The 24,530-nt window shown below is 34.2% G+C and overlaps 1 protein-coding gene across 1 annotated transcript in view; it reads left to right on the top strand.

Moving 5' to 3' along the window:
- Positions 1 to 2,001: 2,001 nt before the first annotated feature.
- SYCP2 (synaptonemal complex protein 2) overlaps positions 2,002 to 24,530 on the top strand; it is a 28,529-nt gene continuing 6,000 nt past the window's right edge. The window contains 33 exon segments of the mRNA XM_010569774.1: positions 2,002 to 2,025; positions 2,715 to 2,855; positions 3,099 to 3,227; positions 4,203 to 4,307; positions 4,977 to 5,001; positions 5,961 to 6,046; positions 6,792 to 6,880; positions 7,430 to 7,464; positions 8,100 to 8,242; positions 8,321 to 8,373; positions 9,381 to 9,426; positions 9,646 to 9,741; positions 10,228 to 10,288; positions 10,832 to 10,980; positions 12,003 to 12,158; positions 13,265 to 13,364; positions 14,589 to 14,707; positions 15,484 to 15,579; positions 15,711 to 15,783; positions 15,884 to 15,941; positions 16,678 to 16,818; positions 16,904 to 16,932; positions 16,935 to 16,988; positions 16,991 to 17,042; positions 17,044 to 17,227; positions 17,741 to 17,859; positions 18,644 to 18,674; positions 19,291 to 19,355; positions 19,463 to 19,520; positions 20,973 to 21,147; positions 21,545 to 21,609; positions 23,256 to 23,435; positions 24,239 to 24,422. Of these exon segments, the coding sequence (XP_010568076.1) occupies positions 2,002 to 2,025; positions 2,715 to 2,855; positions 3,099 to 3,227; positions 4,203 to 4,307; positions 4,977 to 5,001; positions 5,961 to 6,046; positions 6,792 to 6,880; positions 7,430 to 7,464; positions 8,100 to 8,242; positions 8,321 to 8,373; positions 9,381 to 9,426; positions 9,646 to 9,741; positions 10,228 to 10,288; positions 10,832 to 10,980; positions 12,003 to 12,158; positions 13,265 to 13,364; positions 14,589 to 14,707; positions 15,484 to 15,579; positions 15,711 to 15,783; positions 15,884 to 15,941; positions 16,678 to 16,818; positions 16,904 to 16,932; positions 16,935 to 16,988; positions 16,991 to 17,042; positions 17,044 to 17,227; positions 17,741 to 17,859; positions 18,644 to 18,674; positions 19,291 to 19,355; positions 19,463 to 19,520; positions 20,973 to 21,147; positions 21,545 to 21,609; positions 23,256 to 23,435; positions 24,239 to 24,422 (3,121 nt within the window).

The following is a 24,530-nucleotide window of genomic DNA, read 5'->3' on the forward strand; positions in this document are numbered from 1 at the left end:
AGCCCTTTATCCTCAACAACAGGTCTGTCCCTGAGCCTCTGTATCCATCCCACCTACTCGGGCACTTGATGGGAGTGAAAATGTTTCCGATTTAGCGTATGAATGAATTACACTGGTTTAGCAAACTCACACTCAGTAACTTCTGTCTACGCTGTGCACCGAAATTAGCGCTCTCAGTACTGGTTATCAATAAAGACAATCTGTAAACATAAAAGAACAGAGAGGGTCTTGCGTAGGCAGCTGCGCTGCTTTGAGAAGGGGACTGCATCGCCCACCAGCGAAACCACCCCGCAGACCTCTCCTTCCCCCCGCAGGAAGGGCCTTCCCTTTCCTCCCGCTGTCTCGTCGCCCCGGGGCCGTCACCGGCTCCCGCTGCCGGCATCACTCGGCAAACGCTTCGTGCCCTCCCTCACGACGGGCCAGCCGGGGCGGGAGCCAGGGGCGCCGGGCCAGCAGGCCGCCAGCCTCGCTCGGGTGAGAAGGGCAGGCGCCCCACCGGGGTTTTTTTATAGCCGCTGGGGCGGCTGCGGCCCCAGTCCGCACCCCCGCTCCCGACCGGCGCCAGCAACCGGGCAGGCGGCGGGCGCCCGCCGGGCCTGAGGCAGCGCGGGGCGGCCTGAGGCAGCGCGGGGCGGCCTGAGGCTGCCGGAGGCACCGCCCGCTCCGCCCCGCTCCCCGCCTCCTCCGCGGCGGATTGAACTGTAACCTCTGGGAGAGGCTGCCTCACGGTAAGGAAAAACCCCTCCTTCTGCGCCGCGCCTCCGACGGCGATTGGTCCGCGTGCCGCCCTCCCGGGCGGTGATTGGATGGAGACTACCGCCGCTGGGAGTGATTGGCCGGCGGGAAATGGCGCTTTTTTTTTTCCTGCTCGGGCGGTGAGGTGAGGGTCGCCAGGCTGTGGGGGGCTTCTCTGCCGCCCCGCGGCCAGCTGCTCTCCCGGTGGTGTCTGCCCCGCTGCTGAGGTGGCAGGGGGCACTTCGGGGAGTTTTCCTCTCAGTAACAGATCTCTTGGGGGAGATGCCAGCGACTGCGTGTGTTTCGAGGGCGGAGGTCTCGCACCCTCGTCGAGAAGGAGGCACCTGGAAGGGGGTTTATATTTTCTTCTCTGGCTTGTCTGACTAGGCAGGAGACGAGAGATCTGTGAGGTGATAGCAAAGGCTTCAACGTAGGCTGTTGCGTTCTTGTATTGGAAAAAAATAATTTAAAAAACCCTCTGTATTTGTTATTTCTGTATTACTTAGGAGTACAGAAATGACTAGTGTGTGTTCCCAGTTGCTCATTCTACAGAAGTCGTTCACTATTTTTAATCATTATTTCCCTTTGCTTTCCTTTGTCTAATTCTATGTAATTTCTGGCATTGGGAGACCAAAACTGCAGATGGTAGATTGGTCGATGTAGATTAATTCATGCAAAGCATGAAAAGGTGGTTGTTTTTTTACATGTAAACTCTCAAAACAAAGAAAATACTTTGTCTGCTCTTGAGTATTAATGTTTTGAGAAAACTATAATTTTGAGATCTTGGGTTTTGGTGGCAATGGTCATCTTGGAGCCCATCACTGTATAATTAAGAAGGCTTTTTCCCTGCATGCATTTATCACATTTTTCTTAAATGATTTAAGCTACCATTTTTTAATGAGGCCCTTCTGGAGTTCTGCAGTTCACTTATCTATTCTGAATAACCTGGTGTTGACAGTATAATTGGCCGCCTTCATGCTCTTTTCTCGTTGAGAAATAATGAGAGACTGCTGCAGGACTAGTTGATTATTCCTTTCACTCTTATTTTAAGCAATTGTTTATCCATGTAAGGATGTTTCCTTATGTCCTCATTTAGTTTAATTTCTTAAATAGTATTTATACTAGACAAATTTTGGAATTTGTAATGTATTTTGACTGATTACTGATGTGTTTGCAAAATCTTTTTGAAGTCTATGTCAGTGAATTGTGTTTTGGTCAAGAGAGGATTGTTCCCTGCTTATGCAGCTGAGTAGATGAATTGCAAAAATGGCAGCCAGGAATGAGATGCAGGTATGTGCTTATAGACCAGAATATAAGTATTGATTGTTTTAATTACTAGCTTAAAGCACTCCTTCTGGTGTTTAATTACAAGTAAAATTTGCAGCGTGGCAAAGAATGTGGTAGGAAGAAATTTTCCTTTGACGTAGGTTAGTGCGAAGTAGCTGGGTAGAAAGCAAGAGGAATTGGAAATTGTTATTGATTAAAATAAATCGTATGCATTTGACATAGGTGAATCAGTTGGGATGATACTTAAGATCAAAATGTTGAAATCTGGTTATAATTGATTTAGAATAGAGTGGCAAAATAGTTGAGGAAGGCGCAGTAGTCCTCGAATACATTAATATCTTGTAATGTCACTAATCTATAACTTAGAAATGCGAAATATTAAATGTACTAAGGAAGGGGTATTAACACAATGAGCACTTATGTAAGCATTTGTTTCTAGTATGAGGAAAGAAAAATCAGTTAAGGAAAACAGGCAAATAATTAAAAGCTCAGTGAGTTAAGTATTTGCATGATTAATGTATTAGATACGGTGTTCTGTACTTTAGGTTTTACATTTAATGATTTTGTGATTCAGAATATTTGCTTAGAGTGCAACAGATGATTGCGTAAAACCTAAGTTAAATCTTGTTAAATCAGTATCGGTGTTAAGCATACAGTAATACAGTTACTCTGTTTTCTTTGATTGTTGACAGTTTGAAAAGTTAATTGATGAAGCTACAAGAAAAAAAGATTTCCAATTATTAGAACAATTTCTGGCAGCAGAAGACTGTGAAAACATCTCTCACAAATGCAGCCAACAGTTTGTCAACAAATTAGACAAGCTTCTGTGTCGGGTAATGTAATTGTAACATCAGAATCATCCTTACTGTCATTGTAATAGTCTGAAAAATACTTTTTTCATTTGGCTTGGTTTATACCAGCAGTTGATTTGAAAAACTGAAATAAAATTTAAGAATGACATCTCTACTTCAAGCTGCAATTAAAGTGGGTTTTGAGAACAAAAAGGCATCTGGTTAATTAAATACAGGTTCTTCTAGAACTGTACACTAAAGTTTATGTTATAATTTCAATTTCAGGAACTTGACAAACAAGAAGTCAAAAGCATTTCCACTTTACTAAATTCTATTCAGAAATGTGGGAAAAAAATCAGCATAGCAGGAGAAGATGGGCTCCCAGCAATGATAAAATACGGTCTTATTGGAAGGATAAGTAAAACCATAAAGCATATGTGAACTTCTAAAAAAAAATAATATATATATATATAAAAATTAATAAAGCATGCATAAGTAATGCTTCAGTGCTGAACAGCTTAGTATTCAATTTGGTCCCTGATTGTTTTTGAATTAAAAATTTCCCATAACTTTGCAACAAACATTATTCAGATTTAAATGTTCTTTGACAAGTAGCTCCTTATAAAGTGATACTGCTCCATCACAGTGAAGGTTTTGCAAATTATGCAAAATATAATTAATTAGATATGCTTACGGCAATTACAACAAGATGATACCTTTTATATGAGCTTGCTATACTGCTTTTGAGTTGGGAATTGGAGGTTCCTGGTGCAATTTAATAATTTTTGTGTTAATACTTGCAACATACCCATTCTTTCAACAGATTATAGTGCTATTTCAACACTATAGTGCTATTATTTTGTGTTATTGCAACCTGCATGTTAAATGCATTAATAATTTGTAACTCAACATAATAAACATACTGAAAAATAGACACCACTTCCTTATTGCTTTCACCAGAGATTTCACTGAAGAAAATTAATGGCAATGTCAGATGAGTGTTACTCAATTGCCTTCTCAACTGCTTTAATTAAAAAAAAAAAAAGGTGGTGGTAACTTCATGCTTATATTCACACCTACTAACACACTTTTTCATTCAGCCATTATCCATTTTCAGCTCTTTTGTCTGTGATGGGAGATGTAAAAGTAGATCTCTAGTTTTTGTGTTGGAAAGTCAGCTACAGAAATTACTTACACTAGTTTGAAATCACCTACATTTGTTTAGTGTGAGTGAAAAGTTTTAGTCTGGGGCTAAAGTATGCTTAGCAGACTGGTAATGTTGTTGCTGTTTTAATTTTTATATAGTTTGTATAATTTTACTGAACTATAATACAAACTATTGTCCTTTTTCATGCTATTAAAATAGATTTACTTTTATTTTCCCTTTACATGGTTAATTGGTTTGAAAAGATAAAAGGAATTTTGATCCTCAGAGGAAATGAAAAGAATGAAATGCTTACAAGTCTGGCTGAAGATTTCTTCAACGTGTTGCTGGTAAAAATATATTGATAATAAAATACATTGTGTGTATTTGTCAATATAATTATTACTAGTTTAGCAATAAAAATGTGTTTAGAAAACTCAAGCTCAGTAACTCCTGTCTACGCTATGCACCAAAATTAGCGTTCTCAATACTGGTTATCAATAAAGACAATTTGTAACATAAAAGAAGAGCTTTTCACTTTCAAATGTGTTTCTATTTAATATCCTTCTGAAGTTAATGTTAGAATGATTTCTGAAACAGATTATGAGTCTTTCTGGATAAATAGTTTGCCTGTATTCATACTTGTTTTCTGTTCATGATTAGTGTCATGAAATAAAATTTAAAAAACAACAACGTAAGTGTTCAATGAACAAAAAAATTTCATCTTGCGCTAATTTTGAATACATAAATTATTGGTATGCTAATCCCGGGACCCCAGGTTTATAAGATCTGTGAGTTTTCTTTTGTCATTGGGGAAATAATTTCGATAAATTTAACTGAAATATAATTTTGGGAAACCACACTTGGTATTAGAAGTACTCTCTTACATTCTTCATTAAGGATGAAATAATTTTAAAATCTTAAATGCTTTTCGATTACTTGCTTTAGGTACATGTTACCTGATTTTTATGCTGTAATATTTACAGTATCAAAATTATGTGTTTTGTTTTTTATTGTAGGCTATATGTGATAGCAGACCTGAAGGTGAGCTTAAAAAAAGTGTACACTAGATATGATAGTTAAAGTGCTCTGAAAGAGACATTTTGAAGTTATCTGTGTTAAAATAACTCTTACTACTTGTGGAGCTACCTTGAGGCAAAGTAGTTCTGAGAAGAACACATATAATGAGGGTGGTACAAAGTTTCTTGATCTAATGTAAATATACCACCAGATCTATATGCTTCAGCTAATAAACCGTAACAGAAAAGAGCTTATCCTCAAGAGGGCTGTTCTGCGCACAAAGGACTACATTTCTCATTCATGTGAAAAAAGCTTGAATGTCAACTGTAACTTTGATTGTTTAATTTGAGGTTTCCCTACTGACAGATTTCCTTGTAACTTGCTGATGTCAGGAATAAAAAAGCAGGATAGTCTAGTCTCCTCAGAGATGGCAACTGAACTGAGTTTTTCCTAAAAAGAACATTGTTTCTAAGCTACTGTCATAGCTTAGCATAGCACAAGAGTCCTTCTTTATTGACCTTGTTATCATGAATATCATGCTGCTCTTACCTTTCAGTATAGCACTAGGTAGAAAGTCACTACAGACCATTATGCTGTCACAGTCAAAATGAAAGATTCATTTCCTTGTCCCTGGGAAGATAAATTCCAGGGTCTGAATTATATCTCAGAGAGCTAAGTTATAGAATTGATCTGATTAGATTTTTAAAATAATGATCTCAAGCCCAAGGGACTTATGCAGTGATGCACAGGAATAGAAACATCATAAAGAATCATATTTACTATAAATTGAAGTAGCTATTCTGTCTTGCATTTAACCATGAAGCTTAAGATGCTTATTTTTAAATATCAGTAATCCTGTATGGAAAGGAAGGCATACTATATTTTATTTCTAAATGAAAATTAATCTTTTTTCAAATGCTGGTGAGGGGGCACCCTAATACGCTCTTGATAACTCTTTAATTTAGTGTTTTCCTGTTCATTAGGTAAAATGCGAATACTAGAAAATTTTGTTCTGAGAACATGTACCCTCATCGCCGATGTAAGAATTAGTATTTATGTTCAGCAGGAGGTAAACATTCTTCTTTCTAAGCAACAATTTAACAGACTTTGTGGAGATAGTAGTTTAACTGTATAGATGCTAAAAAAAAAAAAAAAAGAAAAAGATAATACCGTAGTGCTGTAGTATCAGAAGAATGATACAAAATAGTGGTATTAAGCTTCTGCTGAGATAGCTGTATAAAAGCATAGGAAATAATATGCTCTATTACAACTGCTATAAATAGGATTAAGTTTGTTTGTTGTAAATTCTTTAGGTACTTGCAGGAAATTTGTATACCTTCTAGTATACTCCAAATTTCTCCTATTTATTTTAGTAGCCTCAAGCTGTCAGGTTTTTTTTTTTCCTCTCTAAAGAAAGGTAAAGTTACCAAAAAGTCTTCTGTAAAGGCTACATCCCCGAAGGAAAGGCTTTTTAATGCAAATTTAAGGTACATTTTAGCTCAGCAATCAACTGCAGACAGAACTCTAGCTTTGAAAGTTTTTTTTCTATATCTAAACCTGCAAATAAGAAACACAACCCTTTAACAACTGATGTTCACATTAAAGCTAATGTAATTCATTTAAATTGAGGTAGTTATATTACGGTAAATGCCTTTAAAGTTAAGATAGAACTCATTGTCTTTTCTTGTTTTGCAATTGTTTAAGCATGTTATTTTCTTCAGTGGTACAAAATACATTACAAGGGCCCAAAATAAGAACTTAAACCTTAACTTATTTTATATTTAATCTTATTCCCTTTTTTCCATTCTTCTTAGGTAGTAAGAAAACTTAATTTAATGCTTGACAACATACCTCGAGGTGCCAGGAAAAAGATATTTTCTACAAAGGAAATGTTGCTTGTCATGTAAATAATCTTCAGTATAATTTTTATATCGTTACATCATTTGCATAGCTGGGAAGGCGGTTTTTACTAAGACTGTTTATAACGCAGATTGGTCCCTCTTTAACTCACTTTTGCATTCTCTATTGTGTTGCCAGTGGCAGGTATTCTCATGGGTTATTCTCCATAACAAGCCTAAATTTACCTCTTTCCCGATTATGGGTTAGGCTTCTTCTTATCCCAGTTGTCTTAAAATAATTAAACTGGTATTTATAAGAACGTGTGTAAAGCACAGTGAATCATTCACCTGAAGGATAAGCTGTTCATGTTGGGAAATTTTTTTACAGCTTTTCAAAAAATAAATATAATTAAAATTATATATATCAGGTGATTCACTTCCCCAGTAGTACTTTCAGATGTATATCCTTAGCATAACAGACATAACCCTTTGAAGTCTAAGTTTAGCTGAATCAGGGTTTTGTCTCATACATTGAAAGCTTGTAATTAAAGAAACTTTTCTTCTATGCTTTGTGTTCCTGTCATATTTTGATGAAACATTACTTTGTTTGGCAGGAGTGACATGGGGAGGAGAATTTTGGATGCTGGAGGTGAGCATGGGACTTAATAAACAATTTAGTATTGAGCTTCTTAAAAATTACATGCAGACCAGTTAAAAATCCAGAGAAGACATTTAGAAGCTGTACAATGTTGCGATTACAGTCCTCTGAAAAAATACAAATGCTGCGTGAAAACAATCTGCAAATTGGAATGTTTCTGATGTATGCAGTGCATGGCTAACTCCTTGAAGTTTTCAGTCCTTCTCTAGAATATAAGTTTTAAAATAGCAAAAGCTCATAATGAAGTGTCTTTGAGGGTAGTGAATTGCTAGCCATATATAGTAGTACTGTAACTTCTCTCAGGGATCAGTTTGGCATCCAACAATTTCCCAGTTCAGACAGGTGAAAGCTGAAAAATTCTTATCTCTTGCTTATATACCTAGTGTTGCTCTGACATTCCTTGAAAGTTTGGTTGAAATTTCATTTTGAAACGTAAGTTGTTTAGTCATCCTTACTCCCTTAGTTCTTTATCTGTATGTCCTTTATGGGTTACATATTTGGATATAATGTGATACGTAATATGAAATGTTCAGCACTGCTTATACCAATTTCCTGTGTAATAATGTTTTTTTCATATTAGTAGTATCTTTAAAACTACTACTCCTGTAAAATATATTGTTCTGTAGATTATGACCTGCAAGTAGCCATTACAGAAGCTTTATGCAGAATGATATCAGAGAAACAAAGAGGACAACTGGCATGCCAGTGGTTTTCCATGGAGTTTGTGTCCAATGCATTTAAAGGAATTAAAGATTCTGAGTTTGAAACAGTAAGTCATATGAAAAATATTTCCAGGGACGTAAACTTTCATTTTACAATTCTTTAAGAAATTTCTGTGTTTTAATAGGATTGCAGAAAATTTCTTAACCAAGTGAATGGCATGCTTGGAGACAAAAGAAGGTAAAACTGAATTTTTTAAAGCTAATATATTGTCTTTTTTGGATTTTATGGCCATTCATTGGGAGTAACCTTTGTATCAAAAAAACCCCCTGGTTTTAGGAAACAAAGATAATACAAACAAATAAGACTAATTTTGCTGTGGTATAAAGTCAGGGAACCATGCAGAGTTAAGATATTTTTTAAATACTCAATTTCTTTACTATTTAATAATACCATCTTTTGGCACATTGTCACTGATACTGCCTTCTCTATCAAGATGTTAATTTTATGTAATTCCCATATTTGGAAAAAAGACAAATATAACGTATGTTTCAGATTATTAGATAACAGCTGGAAGAAACTTTGCTAAATAAAGAACATTCATTTGAAAAGATTCTTAAATAATGTAAAGCGTATGCTACACTTCCTTTAATAAATGTTTATAAGGAGCTAGTTTTCGTATTCTATTTAGCTCTGTTGCAAAATCCTGAGATGCTTGTTAATTCAATAAACATGTAATCTAACAATAGCTAGTAATCTGTTGGTATATATTCCTTTATTGATTTAGGATATTTACATTGAGATAATGATCAATGAGTATATCTGCTAGAGAAATAGGACATGAAAAGGAAGAGAAAATTGGAGATTTTTCTTATCTATATGATTACATACTCTGCATGTTACTTTTATATGTCATGACAGCAAAGAGATTGTCTGGTATGTCTTTATATCAGGTGTATATTCAGTTTGAATACCATTCTTAAAATACCAGCAGATAAGCTAGAAGTGTGAACGTAGTGACAAGAGGTCTGAGATCACTGCTTTAATTGTGAGGATATATAAAATTTCATGTTATCTCCTTTGGGAAAGAAGTGCAGGCAAGTGACTGCTCTTTTGATTGCTGTGATCTCTTAGTCTCTAAAGCACACAAGTTTTGTGCTGAAAACACAATCCAGTTGCTGTGTTCAGATATGCAAAATTTATTTACAGCATTTTAGGATACTTGACAAAATACTGTTTTCTTACAGGGTTTTTACATATCCGTGTTTATCAGCAGCTCTTGATAAATATGAGGTAAGTTACAGACTTAATCATATATCCGCAGATATTCATTTGTGCAACTGAATAATTTCTTTGCCTTCTAAGAAAAAGGATCAAGTGATTTTTTTTTTTTTCAGGAGTGTACAGATGTGCATGTATTTAAAGTTTGTCACACTGTAACATAAAGCCTGTTAGCTGGTATAAATCATTGCTCTCAGCTCTTACTCTTTTATCTTAATTTTTTTCTTTTAGCTACAGATACCATTGGATGAAAATCTTGAAGCATTTTGGGTAGATTTCAATGTTGGTAGCAGAAGTATATCTTTCTATGTGGCAGCAGATGATGCAGTAAGCTAATTTTTGTCTGTCATACTAGATTGTTCTGAGGCAGTAGATACACTTGAAAAAAATGTGTATCAAATTTGTTTCCCCACATCAACATGTGGAAGTCATGTGTGCAACTGTAGTGTGAAGGGGGAAAAAAAAATCTAGATTTGGTGTACATATTTAGATCAAATAATTTCAAAGTAATGACTTTCTAATACTGTTTGTGAACAGTTTAACATATGCACACGTGAATAAGAAGCCATGTACAAAATTGCAGTTATAATTTTTGTAGATAAGGCTCGACTGTTTAGATTAATGTCTCTACCAAAGCTCTTCTGAAACATTGTTCACTGTTGCCAATGAAGCATATGTTCATTGTCATTCCTTGTAACAGAGGATTTAAAAAGTGGAAGATTTGTCCTCACTGAATAACTTTCTGATAACTGCACTTCATTTAATTGTAATATAATGGTTTCTAGCTTTAAAAATATGTATTTTTCATATAAGGATCATCAGTGGGAAACTGTCATTATACCAGAAGAAGAGGTAGACCTGTACAGCCTTGAAGGTACTGGCACTCAAAAATGTGACCTTTTGTTACACAGTAACTTGGATTTTCAAATGGATTAATCCTAAAGTACTGACTCAATTCTCAGCAAAGCAAAATTCCCACTTAAAATATTATAGGTACTGTTTTTATCAGGGATAAAATTGCATTGCAGTCACATTTGCATTTTAGGCATGCGGGTGTGATTTTGTTAAAATAATGTCTTATAGTTATTTCAATGCAAAATAAGGCATAAGACAATGATGTTTAATAATGTTTCTTTTAAACTAGTTGGAGTAGTCTTGTAAGTATCTATAATTTCTCTGCAGCTATAGTAAATAACCTTTAAAGAAAATTCTACAGGATAATATACAGAATAAGTACTTCTAAAAGATTGAATCTTGAATTGTTTCACTAATAAAATTTATTGTAGGTTAGAGTGAATTTAAAAAAAATATACATCTTAATAGCTGAACTAAAGAATACAAGTTTCATGTATTTACAAACATTATACGAGATGTTAAATTGTAGTGAAGCTACTTTTCAAATGTTGTTTTTGTCCAGAAAAAGATTCAAAGAAATTACTAACAATAGATCTAAAAAGCCCAATGAATGTGGGTAATCAAGAAGGAGAGAAATTTTTTTTATATTTTGATTCTATCTTGGAAATCAAAGATGTAACCAGAAAGATTTATGGATTTAGTAAATGTAAGGTAAGATTTAAACACCTTTTCAAATAGTTTTTAATTGATTCAAATGTCTCATTGCCATATAAATGTTGTCATAGCTGTGATTATTGGTATCTATTTATACCAAGAGTTTCTAATTAACATCACCACTACAGAACAGCATTTCTCCCATAGTATGTTAAGCTTCGGAAGTCTTTCAGAAATTATTCATTAGCTAGCCCATTTTGCAGTACGCTTACCACTCTTACAAATTTACTCATTTAGTAAAAAAATTTTAGCAAGCCATAGCTTATTCCTTACTGCTTGTAACAAACTTGTTCACCCTGAACACTGACTGACTGAGAAACTTGTGAGGAATGGAACTGGAATGAGCTTGTAGAATCTGCTTTCCCCTATAACCTGATTTCAGACACTTGTGATCTCTGAATTAAGTATTTTCTTTGTTTCTTGTTTAAAAAAGTGAGCAAAGTGTATATTTTACATGGATGGTTACTCACTTTGTAGGGCTTTAGTAAGAAGCAGTCCGCATCAGTTGCCAAAACGACTGTACATGTCGTCTTTGATGAAAGTGGATCACAGGTATTTTACTTCAGTATGCTGTGCTGGTTGTTTTCTTGTTTTTTTTATATTTAGTCTGATTATTAGCTATTTTATGATCATTCACCATAAAAACAAGGACTTTTAAAATGCCAATAAGTAAAGATAACTGTAAAACTAGTTAAGTGATTTCTGGTAAGTATGTATTGTATATTTGGGGAGATAATAATATTAATATCCAAATCATAGAATACTTCAGACAAATATACATGGGGGAAGTTCTTTTATGTGAATTGTGATTTAGTAACCCATCCTTGTTAGCGAAAATAATAGTTAGGTTGGATGCTTTTCAAACTATAAAGTATATAAGCTCTGAACTTTATCAAAATCTACATTGAGGAATGTGTTACTTAGGGTAAAGAAGTTGCTCTCTGCGTGTTTTATAAATATAAAACATAATAAAATACAAATATTGTATAAAAGTTTAAAAAATCCAAAATGTTATATAGGTTCTGGTACCAGAAAGTCAGTTATCACCATGTTTGGAAGAAAAATCTGAAGAAGAGGAGAAACTCAGTACCTGCAAAACCCAGCAACTTCCTGGAACTTTGAGGACTCTGAATAAAAATAACCATCAAGAAAAATGTAGAAGTGGTTCCTCCAAGGTAAGTAGGATTATCAAAACAGAAAAGAGTACATAAATAATACAAGTCAATTTAAATATTTATCATATTTTGTAATATAAAAACCCTATTATTTTACAGTTGGAATATAATTAATATAGGGTTTGATTGTTTTTCTTACAACTTGACCCTAAGCTATATAAATCCCTTTGCAAAAAAATTTCTCATTATTATGTATTTTGAAACTATAACAATGTGAGAAAAATAAAAAACAATTGTTAACCTTCTTTAGACCATTATACTCTGAGAATTCTCTGTAAAAAGAAGTGTTTTCAAGACATGCCATGCTGAGATCTCTTACAATGTATGAAAATCTCATATAGCCTCTGGAGACTTACTAATGATCAGTAATAGCTGTAATTAGAGACAAGTCCTATAGGCTTGGCATTCACAAAGGCTGATGATTACAAAAAAGCACATGGTTGTCAAGACGAATCCTATATCGTGGTTAATCAAATCAATTTCATGGGACTGCTCCTATGCATAGCTGATTCTCTGGTTTAAACTGAGATTGAGCCTGGTGTTTCTTTTGCCCCACAATCACTCTAAAGTTATAAACGTTATGGTTATGCTAGGACTAACTACAGTTATGCTAGGGATGGTGGAAAAGATGAAGCAGTGTTACCGTGTCTTAACTGCGCAATAGACGTGCAGTGCATGTGTTGCTAGGGGTGGTCTAGTAAACCTGTTCCTGAGGTTCTGCTGGTTTACAGCTTATGTGATAGCTTTGCAGGAACTCCTGCGAATCATCTTGGTTACTTTGATTGTTAACAAGGGACAGGATTTGTCCATACTTTATTGAATTAATTTAGAAAACAACAATCGCTGATCTCAGTTTAAAAACATTAGGTTTTAAGTATTATATAAATCAAGTATTTTGGTGAACTTTCTCTAAAAAGGGAACTGCATAAAAATCACATTACTTTGATGTGTGCAGCAACAGCAACTGATATTCCAATAATAGAAAGTGTCAAAAGACTCATGGAAATAGATGTTTAGTTTGGTTTTTTGTTTGTTTTTTTTTCTAAAATCTTGTGTTGCCATCCTTAAATCTGTGTATTACGGTCAAGTTTTTTCCATTCCTCAAGATACCTACATCTTGTAAAAGGAAAGTATCTGAAGCATCTGTGCTTATTCCTGGAACTACAAGATTTTCCACAAGGAGTCCACTGGTATTTGTTAGCACATGTAAGTTTACAAGTACTTTCAGGGTAAAAATATGCTATAAATTGTCTTTGAAATACAAGCATGAACTGTGATCCTTTGCAGAACTGGAAATGAAAAGTAGACCTTATGGAATCTCCCTAGCAAGTGCTTTAAACTTGAAATTTTTAAGCTAGGCCACTTGCTACTGGTCCATAGACATGATGCAGGATAGTAGCTGCACATGCATTCCGAGCAGCTGAAAGCCACCTATCGTTTTTACTGCTGCTGTCAGTCAGCTGTTTGTGCTGGAGCAAGCTGACAAGTCAGCTATCAATTAGAAGACCTAAAACATGGGTGTTTTTTCATCTCTCTCCTCATATGCTCTTGGTTTAAAGAAGTCTCAGCAGTTAGTGCTTTTATAGCAGTTGTGGTGGAAAATAGCATTCTCCAATGTGTACACGTCACTTGCATTTTACTCTTCTCTAGAAACTGCATGTGTTTCTTCAAGGGGCAGTTGATTATATGGCTAGTGAGCAAGGTGGGATCCGGTGCAAGGTTGAGTCACAGGTCCAGTGCTACTGATCCTTACGTCAGAAGTGCTTCTTACAGAGGAAAGGATAAGGAAGAGACTTTATCAGGAAGAGGAGTCATCACTTTCCTACTAATAGTCTTACTGTAACAGATATTTAATATGTTTTACAAGGGAGAGATTTGTAAGACAAAGACCAGTAGAGGCTGGAGGTGCAACTAGTGGCAGAACAGCATGACTAACAAACTTAATTTTCTTGCTTTAACTGTCTCAAGTGCATCAGTATCCTTAGTTATATATATCCATGTATCACATACAAATTAAGAGTAACAGAGGCTAGAAAAGATGGCATTTTCAGATTAGGATGGAAGAAGACAGAGAACTTCTGTAACTTTTTTATTTGGAACTCAAGCACACAGTCTATTCCAGCAAAAATATATTACAGTAAAATCTTTAAATAGGTGACTAATTTTCTACCAGAGCCAGGCTGTAAAAAGCATTGCTTGCCTCCAGACATCCAGTGTCTATGGGCTCATTAACCTCCATGTAACATAACTGAAATCAATGGAATTATAAAAGGTGCATGATGAGTTTATATAAATACTAGCCAACTTTTTTTAAAGTTTATGGAATAGATGTCATCATGGGCAGAACTCTTCATATTGATGTCACAGACAGCGTAGTAATTATAACAGAAGAAATGGTAGAATTCTAACATGTCTCTGGTTTGTTTTCAGCCACTCCTTGTAAAGGACGATTTAAATTACCTTTGGAAATGATGAGCTCTGCTGAAAGGTCTAACAATAATGCAATAAATGAGACCAGAAAAAAGAATTTCTATCAAGAACCTACTGGAGTATGCATGTCATCTGTAGCTAAGTCTTTTACTTAGAATAACATTAATTTATATTCTAATTTGTTCCTAATTCATATTTTAAAGAGCTAGAATTTTGTAGTCAGCACCTCACTTCTAGAAAATAGTGTGTGTTACTTTATTGCATAATGTTTTCTTGTCCTCTGCGTTTCAGGTTTATTATGTCTGAAGTCAGACTGAATTCTCACAAATTAGCTAAAATTTGTATTCACTCATCAATTCTGACCCCAGAGTTAACTTGCTTTTACTAGAACCACAATTCTTCCTTTGTGTGTAATATGAGAACGGTGTATATACAGAGTCTCAAATTAATTACGCAGTGTTGAAATACTCTTAAAAACATATAATAAGTTCAGCTGTAATTATGAAATGTTAATGTCTTCAGGTTATAGCATTTATTGCATTGGTTTTAGTGCATTTTTGATTAGGCATTCACTAAAATCAAACAAAACTACATAGGTGTCACTGAACTGCAGTTTGAGTATATGTATTTTTGCTTCTGTTCCAGCTGAACAAAGACTTCAAAGTAACATTTTTATTTTATTTCTGGTTCTAGGTGTCTTTCTGGGTCAGATTCAGGTCAAATCCTGGACTATGGGATTCTGAAGCATTTTTTTATGTAGCCATGCTTTAGAAAAAGGCTTTAACATATAGAATGTGTAGTTAAGAATATTTCAAGTATTACTTTCTGGGAGAATTTTACTTCTTTTGCTTTCTCCCCCCCCCCAATTGTCAGTGTTACTTACTGTGCTTTTTAGAGTAGGCAAAGATGTACACTGGACAATGAATTTTGTGAAACAGAACAGAAGATGAGGAAGTCAGATATTAGAAATGAGATAAAACTACCTGAAAAGGTAACTGGAATCAGCACTTCCATGAAATGAAAAAATAATTTCATATTTTATTAGGGAAAGTACAAGGTTATGAGGTTATACTGTTTATAGTCTTACACTAGTATTTCCTTTTGGATGTTATCCCACTATAGCGAATGTATGCTGAAGAAGTTTTAGAAAGGATACAAGAGGCAGAAAATGAAGGCACACAAAAGCAAATGTTAGGCAAGTAATTTTACAAGTGTTGATAGTCCTTTTAAAATTATTTTAATTTTATCCATTTCTTTTGTAATAGTAATTGATACCAAATTAATCTCTCATTTAGATGAAGCATTAGATATTGTTCCTGATTCTCAGCCAGTAGGGAGAAGCCACAAACCTTTGTAAGTATTGGGAAAGGATACCAAGTCACTGTTGTTGTCACTCACTTTGAAGGGAGTATTTTCAAGTATTGCCAGAATTGAAATTCTGTTGCATAGTTTTGGAAAATGCCAGAATTTAATTGTCTTGTCTTCCCCGAGAGTTGCATTAAGAACTGTTGGCTATGTAAGTCAGGTCACTTTTATTATGTCGTCTTATTCTTTTATTCTGAAATTCATGGCACCAAACCAGCAGTCTTATATGTATTTGCTAAGACTACTTCATGAACAATAGTATTCTGTTGTCTTAAAGACTTCAAATTGGTGAATCTGTTTATGAAAATAGTACTCATGAACAAGTTCAGAGTAGGAGTTTAAGTTAGCTTTAGTAGTAACAGGGAGAGTAATTCTTTCAGATGACATCAGAAGGTAAAATACAGATGACATATGGGTTTACATAAGTGAACTGTGCCATAAAAAGTAGATTTGACACACCACAGAGTTATCTAGGTTCAAGGTTTAATGGTGGCCATAGGATATTGTTGCCTTTTCGAAGTTGACTTAAAAATGTTGTTTCTGAAGCTTTGCCATTTTATAATGTGTTGGTTAATTGAACAATGGTAGCAGGCTTAGGTACCAATGTAAAAGGCATTGATACCTACAAGATATTATTATTTTCCTATTTTGTGGTGCATGTTTATTATAATTAAGGCTCACTTTCTGCAATTCACTGGTAATGAGATGGTATTATTTTTGTTAGGCTGTCTGGTCTTTTGGAGAGTTCTTTTGATAAAACCAAAACATGGAAAAAAAGAGCATGTTCTGTTCCTGAGAAGAATATAACAACTGGTGACAAACAAAAGCTAAATCCAACGTCCTATCCAGGTTATGTTCACACTTTGTTAACTGTTAGTGTTAAAAAAGTTTAAGATGAATTTTTAACCTACAGTTGTGCTTTTTTTTCCTGTATTAGTTTCTGTTGTTAGTGAAAGAGCTGTGAAACAAAAAGCATTTACTGAATTTTTTGAAGTATATCTCCAGATAAACAAATTAGAAAAGAGAAGAAAATTAAATTGATACCATGAGGGAAGAGAACTGCAAAATACTTAGTGGACAGTCAGAGTGTTAATGATTTGGAACAGAAACTGTTAAGTACAGAAGGGAAAAATATTTAAACTACTACTGAAACATCATTTAAAACATTTATTTCAGCTAAAGCGTCAAAAACATCTTTGCATTCTGATTTTACAAAAGAGGAACCTGATGTTCTCTTTAGAAAAGAGACTGCAAATCCAAAACAACCAAAGATGGTGAGAGTTTCTTACCTTCATTTCTTTGACTTGCAATTAAGAGAACTGACAAATTTTCAGTGTCTCAAAATTTGTGTTTTACTTTCATTTAGGCACAAACTTATTTTTAATTGACTTTTCATTAAGACCCAAGTGAATTAACTAATGTCAGCTTCACTGTTTACTCTGTGTGACCTGTTTAAGATTAGTTTACTCTGTATTTCTTTTTAAAAGTCATCTTTTTAAAAAAGTCCCTAAATAAGCACCAACTTGTGCTTTCCATGCACTTCTTCATTCACTTTTGAATGTTATAGTACACAAAACCACAACACTTAAAATATCTGCTAAACTGATGTTTTATTGCTCACTGTTTGAGCAATGCAAGGGAAAATGGTTTTCAAAGGAATGTGATTTAGTACATCTAGAAGACATCTAATGAAGTTTAGGTGATTGTTGGGAACCTGTAGTTCTGTTTGCAGCTTTGTCTTTCTGTTGAACAGGTTCAAAGTTGAGTCTTAAACTCTATTTTTATAGAAAACAAAGCCTAAAGAAATGACAGATGCAACAAAATCCCTAATTAGTAAAATCAGTGACAGATACAAAGTAAAGACTGATGAAAAAGGCAAAGCAAGAGACTCCTTGGGTTTTAACAGGTATGATGTGAACAATTTACTTTTGTGCTTATTCTTTTTGTGCATGTGGCTTTGTCTGTGATCTACTCTGTCTACAATTATTTCATACACTGCTTTAATCTGAATCATTTGTTCACTTCTGATAAACCCTATTGTACTGAGGAGTAGGAGACTAGTAGTTGAATGGTTCTAGTAGTTGAAATAACTACAAAGGCTGTTAGAAACTCCATTCAGTGGTCTTTCACTCATTCACTCACAACATGTTTTGTGGAGAGAAATTAACTGGGACAGTTCATGGGCACTGCACCATCCTATCGTCATAGTTTGGGGGTCAAACTTGGATTCAGTTATCAATTTTCTGATCATCTAAAGTTCCTAGTTCTCTCTTCCTGAAAGAGTTGACTGTTAGACAGTTTAAATTTAACAAATTCTTAAATAAGAAAATTAGTCTCACCTTTCTGGAACTGATGCTTGGAGATACACTTTACATGTAATTACATGCTCTCCATGTTTGATTGTAACTGGGTGACAAAGGACTGGAATAGTTAGGCTACATCACCTTCTAAACCTTTTGGAGAGGGATTTGGAAAACATGCAGAACCTGCAGTATACCTAGCTGTGTCATGTGGAATGAATTTTTCTAGAGTGCAAAAATGAAAGGGCCTGATCTCTTTTAATCCACTTGGTTTTGTATTTAAATGCCTGAATAAATTTGTTGTGTTTGAGAAGGCCTTTATTTATATAAGCAGTATTCTAATGCATATATTCTAATTAGCATTTAACAAAATGTATCCTTATGTTTTAGGCCGCATTTAAATAAATCCTGTGTCTCTAAGGTAACATATTATTGCTTTTATTGGAAATTTTTTCAGAACAGATATATATACATATATGGTGGTAGCGAGTAGATGTAAAGCCAAAGTTCAGAAATATCGCTGAATGTTAAATATCTGTAGACATTAATATTAATTATGCATTGACTATATATACTTAAAACACTTTTTATATATTTACTTATGTGGAATAATATTTTTACAGGCAACTATCTGCCAGTGAAACCCAAATTAATTTCTGTTTACATATTATATAATTGAATCTGTTCCTTTTGAATGTGGCAATGCTAAATATTTAGAATAAAAATATTATAGTAAATGAGATTATAGAATCCTTAAATGGGATATAGCCAGGACACAGGAATTAGTCTTAATGTTTGGGGGAAAAAAAATTCTGAGGTTTTGTTGATATCCTTTAAGGATAAATTCTAAAAGATTTGGTTTCTGCTAGCTCTTGTCCCCTTTTGCCATATTGTACTGTTGCTAATCAAGTGGAAGTCTGAGCAGCTGCTAGGTTTTTTCATATGTTCATGATGAAGAACTTGCTTTTTGTGATGACATTATGTATAAATGCATAGTCCAAATTTGACATATGAGTTAACTTTTTATTTATGTGTAGGAAGAAGTTCAGGATAGAAACCTGAAAACCACTACTTTTCTTAATACATCTGCTGGTCATATTATGTAAGTAGTTAAAACACTTTCAAACAAAATTTCTAATTGCCCATACCTAACTCTGTGAAATGTTCATTAATTCAGTCACAAAATTGATCTCTTTCTCTGTTTGACAGGGATGATGTCTACAACTTTAACATCAGTGGGTTTGATGAGCCTACAATAAAGCTTGGAGTAAGAATATAACTGAAATTGATATGTTATGAATAGAATATAAAGGAGCTCAGTCAAGTTAAATTATGTCTCCTGAAAGTATAGTTAACATCTAAAAATTCAAATGACATCACTGAACTAAGTGGGGAAAAAAAGTTTGCCATGTAAATACCTCCATCACTTTCAAATGTATAATGATACACACTATCCTAAGGTTCTGGCCACTTAAAGCTATTACGATGTTTTCCTGAATTAAGAATAAACCAGTTTGTTAGGAGTATCATTATTGTTAAATTATCCTATTATCCTGAAAGTGTTATTGCCATCCTTCCAGTCCCCATTGTAAAGACATCTTTGCCCAGCTGTTTGAGTAAAAAGAAGATCTGGCTAAGATAAGAGCAAAAGACAACAAAAGAGAGTTTTGCTTCTTATGGCTCAGAGGAGCCTGCTGAATTAGTGAAGGTAGTCAAGTATGTGGATGGAAAGTAATGTATTAGTTTGAGATACTGAAAGCTTCAGTCGGTTCCAGTTGGTTTTAACTATCAGCTCTGTTCTTAAATAATTTCTAAGATAGAAATTAATCATTGTAAGTTAATTGCTGAGTATAAAAACTGAGCAGAAGAGCCTTTAGCTGTTACTGTCTGGTGGCCTGTTTAACTTTGTTCAAATTGTATAACAAATTAAAACCTTCATTTGTTTCTTATTTATTTACATTTTTAGATCCAAGAACTGCATGTTACTGAACTGAGTGTTCATACAGATCCAAACAAAAAAGGGTAGGGATGTTACATTGTGTCCTAGTCTGCTGATTATCAAGAATAGTACTGTCTGCATTCTCCAGCATTCCATTATGAAAATCCAGGGAATGTATGCACGACAATAATATCTTGACTGTGTTGTTTTTTCAAGCAATAAACATAGCTGCAGTGGTCTCCTAGGCTGTTTGATTATTTTCCTTTGGGAAGCTTACAGAAAAGGAAAGAATGTGTTTCATGAAGAAAACAGCTTTAGTTCTCTTCATGGAATGCTATGGGGATATAAATTCCTCAATAGAGGGGGATAGTTCTTTGTTAATGATCAGCCTGCAAAGGGACATATTGTTACTCTGTGTTCTTATTGATTGTTAGCAAATAAGCACATCCACTAGAGTTTAAGGTAAACGGGTATATCAAAAATGGATGTGAAAACAAAAGTAGGTACATTTGTTCGAATCCTTAATCCACATATCGCATGAACAGTAGGAAGATTTAGAACAGGTATTTTTAAATGTATCATTTAAAGGTGTTTTTTTCTTTTCTAATTAAGGAACACAGTTGACAGTAAAACTAGCACTGAAGTGAAAGGAAGAAAAAAAGTAAGGCTCAGATTTTTGTGGATCAGTGTATCTTGTCTTCCTACCTTTAAATACCAATTATGTAACTGAAGGGTATTAAAAGTAAATCAGTAACTTAAGGAATTTTTTGGTTTTTGTAGACTAGAAACAATCAGAACAAGAAGCATCTCTTTAGTGACACAGACACAGAATACAGAGGTGATGACAGCAAGACAGACATTAGTTGGCTACAGGAATCGAATAGAAAATCTAAAGCCCTGTTAATTGATTACAGTAAAAATAAAAAAATAGGGAAACCAATAAGCACAAACAAAAGTAAGAAACATTTTTCATATTCCTTAAGAATGCTACAATAAGTTTGTCCATAGATATTAACTGCACAGCATGTAATGTTCTGTGTTGGAGATACAATATGTTTTTGTTGTCTTATTTCCAAGCATAAGGAATTTTCAGATTAGTTCTAATCATTTATAAAGGTTAATTTCCAAAAAGTCTGTATTTTAATGTGTAAAAGTATTGGAGGATGGGACAGACAGAGGTTGTTGTCAACCAAAAAACCTTTGGCTTTTTAAAATGATGTGCTGAAAGCAGTTTACTGAAGCAGTAAGTTGGCGGGCATAAAAGTGATTGTATGATTTTACAGCTAAAACTCTAAACGTAAAACATTTGAATATTTTGCTGATTTTTATAACTTTGTGTATTATAACAGCAGATAAATTCTCTGAACCTGCTTGCCAAGTGGATAAACCTAAAGGCAAAAATGCAAATAAGAAAAAGGTAAATGTAAATTTGCAACTAGACTTGTAATACATATTCAAAATATCTTAACTCACTACAGAAACTATTTTTAAATATTTTTTTATAAATACGTGCCATTTCTCCATGCTTATTTCAAGAACATTTGTTAAATATGGTTTGTTCTTTTCAGGTACTATATTCTTTTTACGTAGTATTTAGCTAGTATTTCAGTCATAATACTAGCTATGAGTTAGAGTGATTATTATACATTGATGCTTTTGTTAGTTTTATTACTTAAAATAATTGATTATGTCTATTTACTACTTAATAGCCATCTACTCCATTGAATATGCCATTAGCTTTTCAACAAGTTTTCATGTGTCTAATGTGCTTAATTTAATTTTAATACCTTTGAGGTTATAATTTCTTTAAATGAATATATATAACATAGTGAAACTGCAAAACAAAAAATGTTATAGATGTTCAGAAAGAATAATAATTGCAAAATATTGTAAATGTATTAACGTTGGGAGTATAATACATAATAAGTGATTATGAACATGTTAATGGCAGATGCTTGTAGATGTTTGTAAGCCACAGTTTAAAAAACAAACTGCCAAAAAATCCCCAAACCTTCCCCTGTCCCCTCCAGACTACTCTTTGGTCTCTTAGACTGTACCATAATTATTCAAATCTATTTAATGTTAGTAGCTTAAAGCTACATGCGTGCATTCAATGTAAATCATGCATATGAAAATATGATCACCACATGTAGGTATTGATGGTGATATCTAGCCCATGTAAATCCAAACTGAAGAGGGCTTCAATTGCCCAATTTTGAATCTGTCTACTTACTAAAATGTGTCCTTTTTTAGTAGTGAAATTCCCTAGATCTACCCAAGCAAGTTCAAAGTGCCTGCTTTGAGGAGGTAGGGTTCCACTACTGCATAGACTTAGATGGAGAGCATCTGAAGCCCAAGAAGTCACTAATAGACTTGACCCTGGAGATGACAAAGCTAGGAAAGCATGCATTTTGCATAGATCACTTTTCAAGACAGTAGGAGACAAGAATGCTAATCTCTCCTAGTCTGAGGGTCATTGCACTTGAATGTTACATCCCTTCTAATGTCAGGTCCCTGGGGTACTTTCAGTGAGAACATGCTTTGCTCTATTTCTGAACGTTGACTGCTGTGTAGAGAAAGTGGCAGTAGTTATGATGCAGAAGGAGGACAAATAGAAAGGAAGGTAGATTCTAGTCTAGTGGTTAAGGTAACCAGTTCAGAGGTGATGATCAAGGATGCTGGTTCCTGCTCACTATGCAGGCTTCTGGTTTTGTTCCATTTCAGACCACTTACAGTCTAATTTAAATGTGCACATATTTCAGAGAGCAAGCTTTGGAAACCCACTTCACCTTTGCTGTAGTTCAAAAATGGTATTTATTTTGCCTCTTTACTTTTTTGACTCTTACATTCCTGATTGCACTGTGCCCTATCTACAGTGAAAATTATCTTCCCAAAATGCTTAGTAGACTGATGGTTGGACTCTCTGAGCTTTGGTAAAGTTAAACTCTTTTAGTTGTTTTGAAATAATGGATTTCAAGTAATTAAACCAAGTTGCTTGCCATTTAATGTATTTATTTATTAATCAGTCTGATATATACTGAAGATGTTTTTATTCTTCCAAAGATAAACAAATGTAAAAAACAGAGTTCAAGAACTGATGAAATGATAGAACAAACCACCAGGCAAAAACTACCTCGAAGGGCAGCATTAGCAAAAAATTACAGAGAGCCTTCCAGTTCAGAGTCGGAGAGTGAAAGGAAATCTTCAGCATGCAACTCTAAGGAGGAGAAATCAAAAATACAGGTATACAGTTGCATTTTATTCTTAAAAATCCACTTCTGCCATATTTTTCAAAATAAACTCTTGTCTGCTTTGTACTTAATACTCCTGAATTTTAAGTGCCCAACATAAGCAAGTTGAAATTAATTTTATTTATTATTTATAGTAGTGCCCTTTTTTAATATGAGTATTTAGCTGCTAAGAAAATCAGTCCCAAATAATCTTCTCGGTCATAATAGTATTTCAGTTTCTATTTATGAAAATTATTCTGCTGCAAAGAACTACTGTGTCCTTTATTTTAAAAACTTAATGATATTTTGAAAATGTCTGTTAGATGGGAGGTTTTAGTGAGCCAAATTTTGTTCTTTTAGGTAATGTGATTTTGAGAATGCTATGCCTATTTTGTGTACACTACAAAATGGTGACTTGATAGAGGGTATGTCAATACATTTGCTGAATATCCAAATAGGATTTTTAGTAAATTAAGCAATCACATTGGGTGCTAAAATGTTTTCATTCTTTCAGCATAACATTTCAATGTATATGGATAGGTCTGTAAACTTCATTGATTAAATCCTGAAGCATCGGTAATTGCCTCCAATAGTTAAGTTCATAAGAACAGACGTTTGGGTGCTGAATTAAATTCAATGCTTATTGATAATAGAACACCTGATATCCTTATGAATTTAAGTACTTCCAATGGTGTTCCTTTTTGGATCTTCTGCTTGTTCAACGGTACATATAGATAATATGCTCTTTACCTGTATATATATATACACTTCTCTATATTTACAAATTATGTTTATATAAACTTTGTATTTTAATAGAAACGTATGAATGGGGAAAACAAGGATGATAATCAGCAAAAGGAACTCCAGAATATTTTATCTATGGAGCCACAGAGAGTAGCTAACTGTGCACTTAAAGCATTTATTGAATCAAAGAATTCTGCAGAACAGGAAGTTGAAATATCTTCATCCGAGAGTCCTGCATCTCTTGAGACAATGAGATGTAGGTATTTTGACTTTTAACTTATAGCAATACTGTATCAAAAGTCAGAGGTTAAATGAGGATTATCACAGTAGTACAGTTTTACATTTATTTTATGCTTTTAAAATA

Source organism: Haliaeetus leucocephalus, unplaced genomic scaffold (genome assembly GCF_000737465.1).
Source record: "Haliaeetus leucocephalus isolate CR32 unplaced genomic scaffold, Haliaeetus_leucocephalus-4.0 Scaffold273, whole genome shotgun sequence".
Lineage (NCBI taxonomy): Eukaryota > Metazoa > Chordata > Aves > Accipitriformes > Accipitridae > Haliaeetus > Haliaeetus leucocephalus.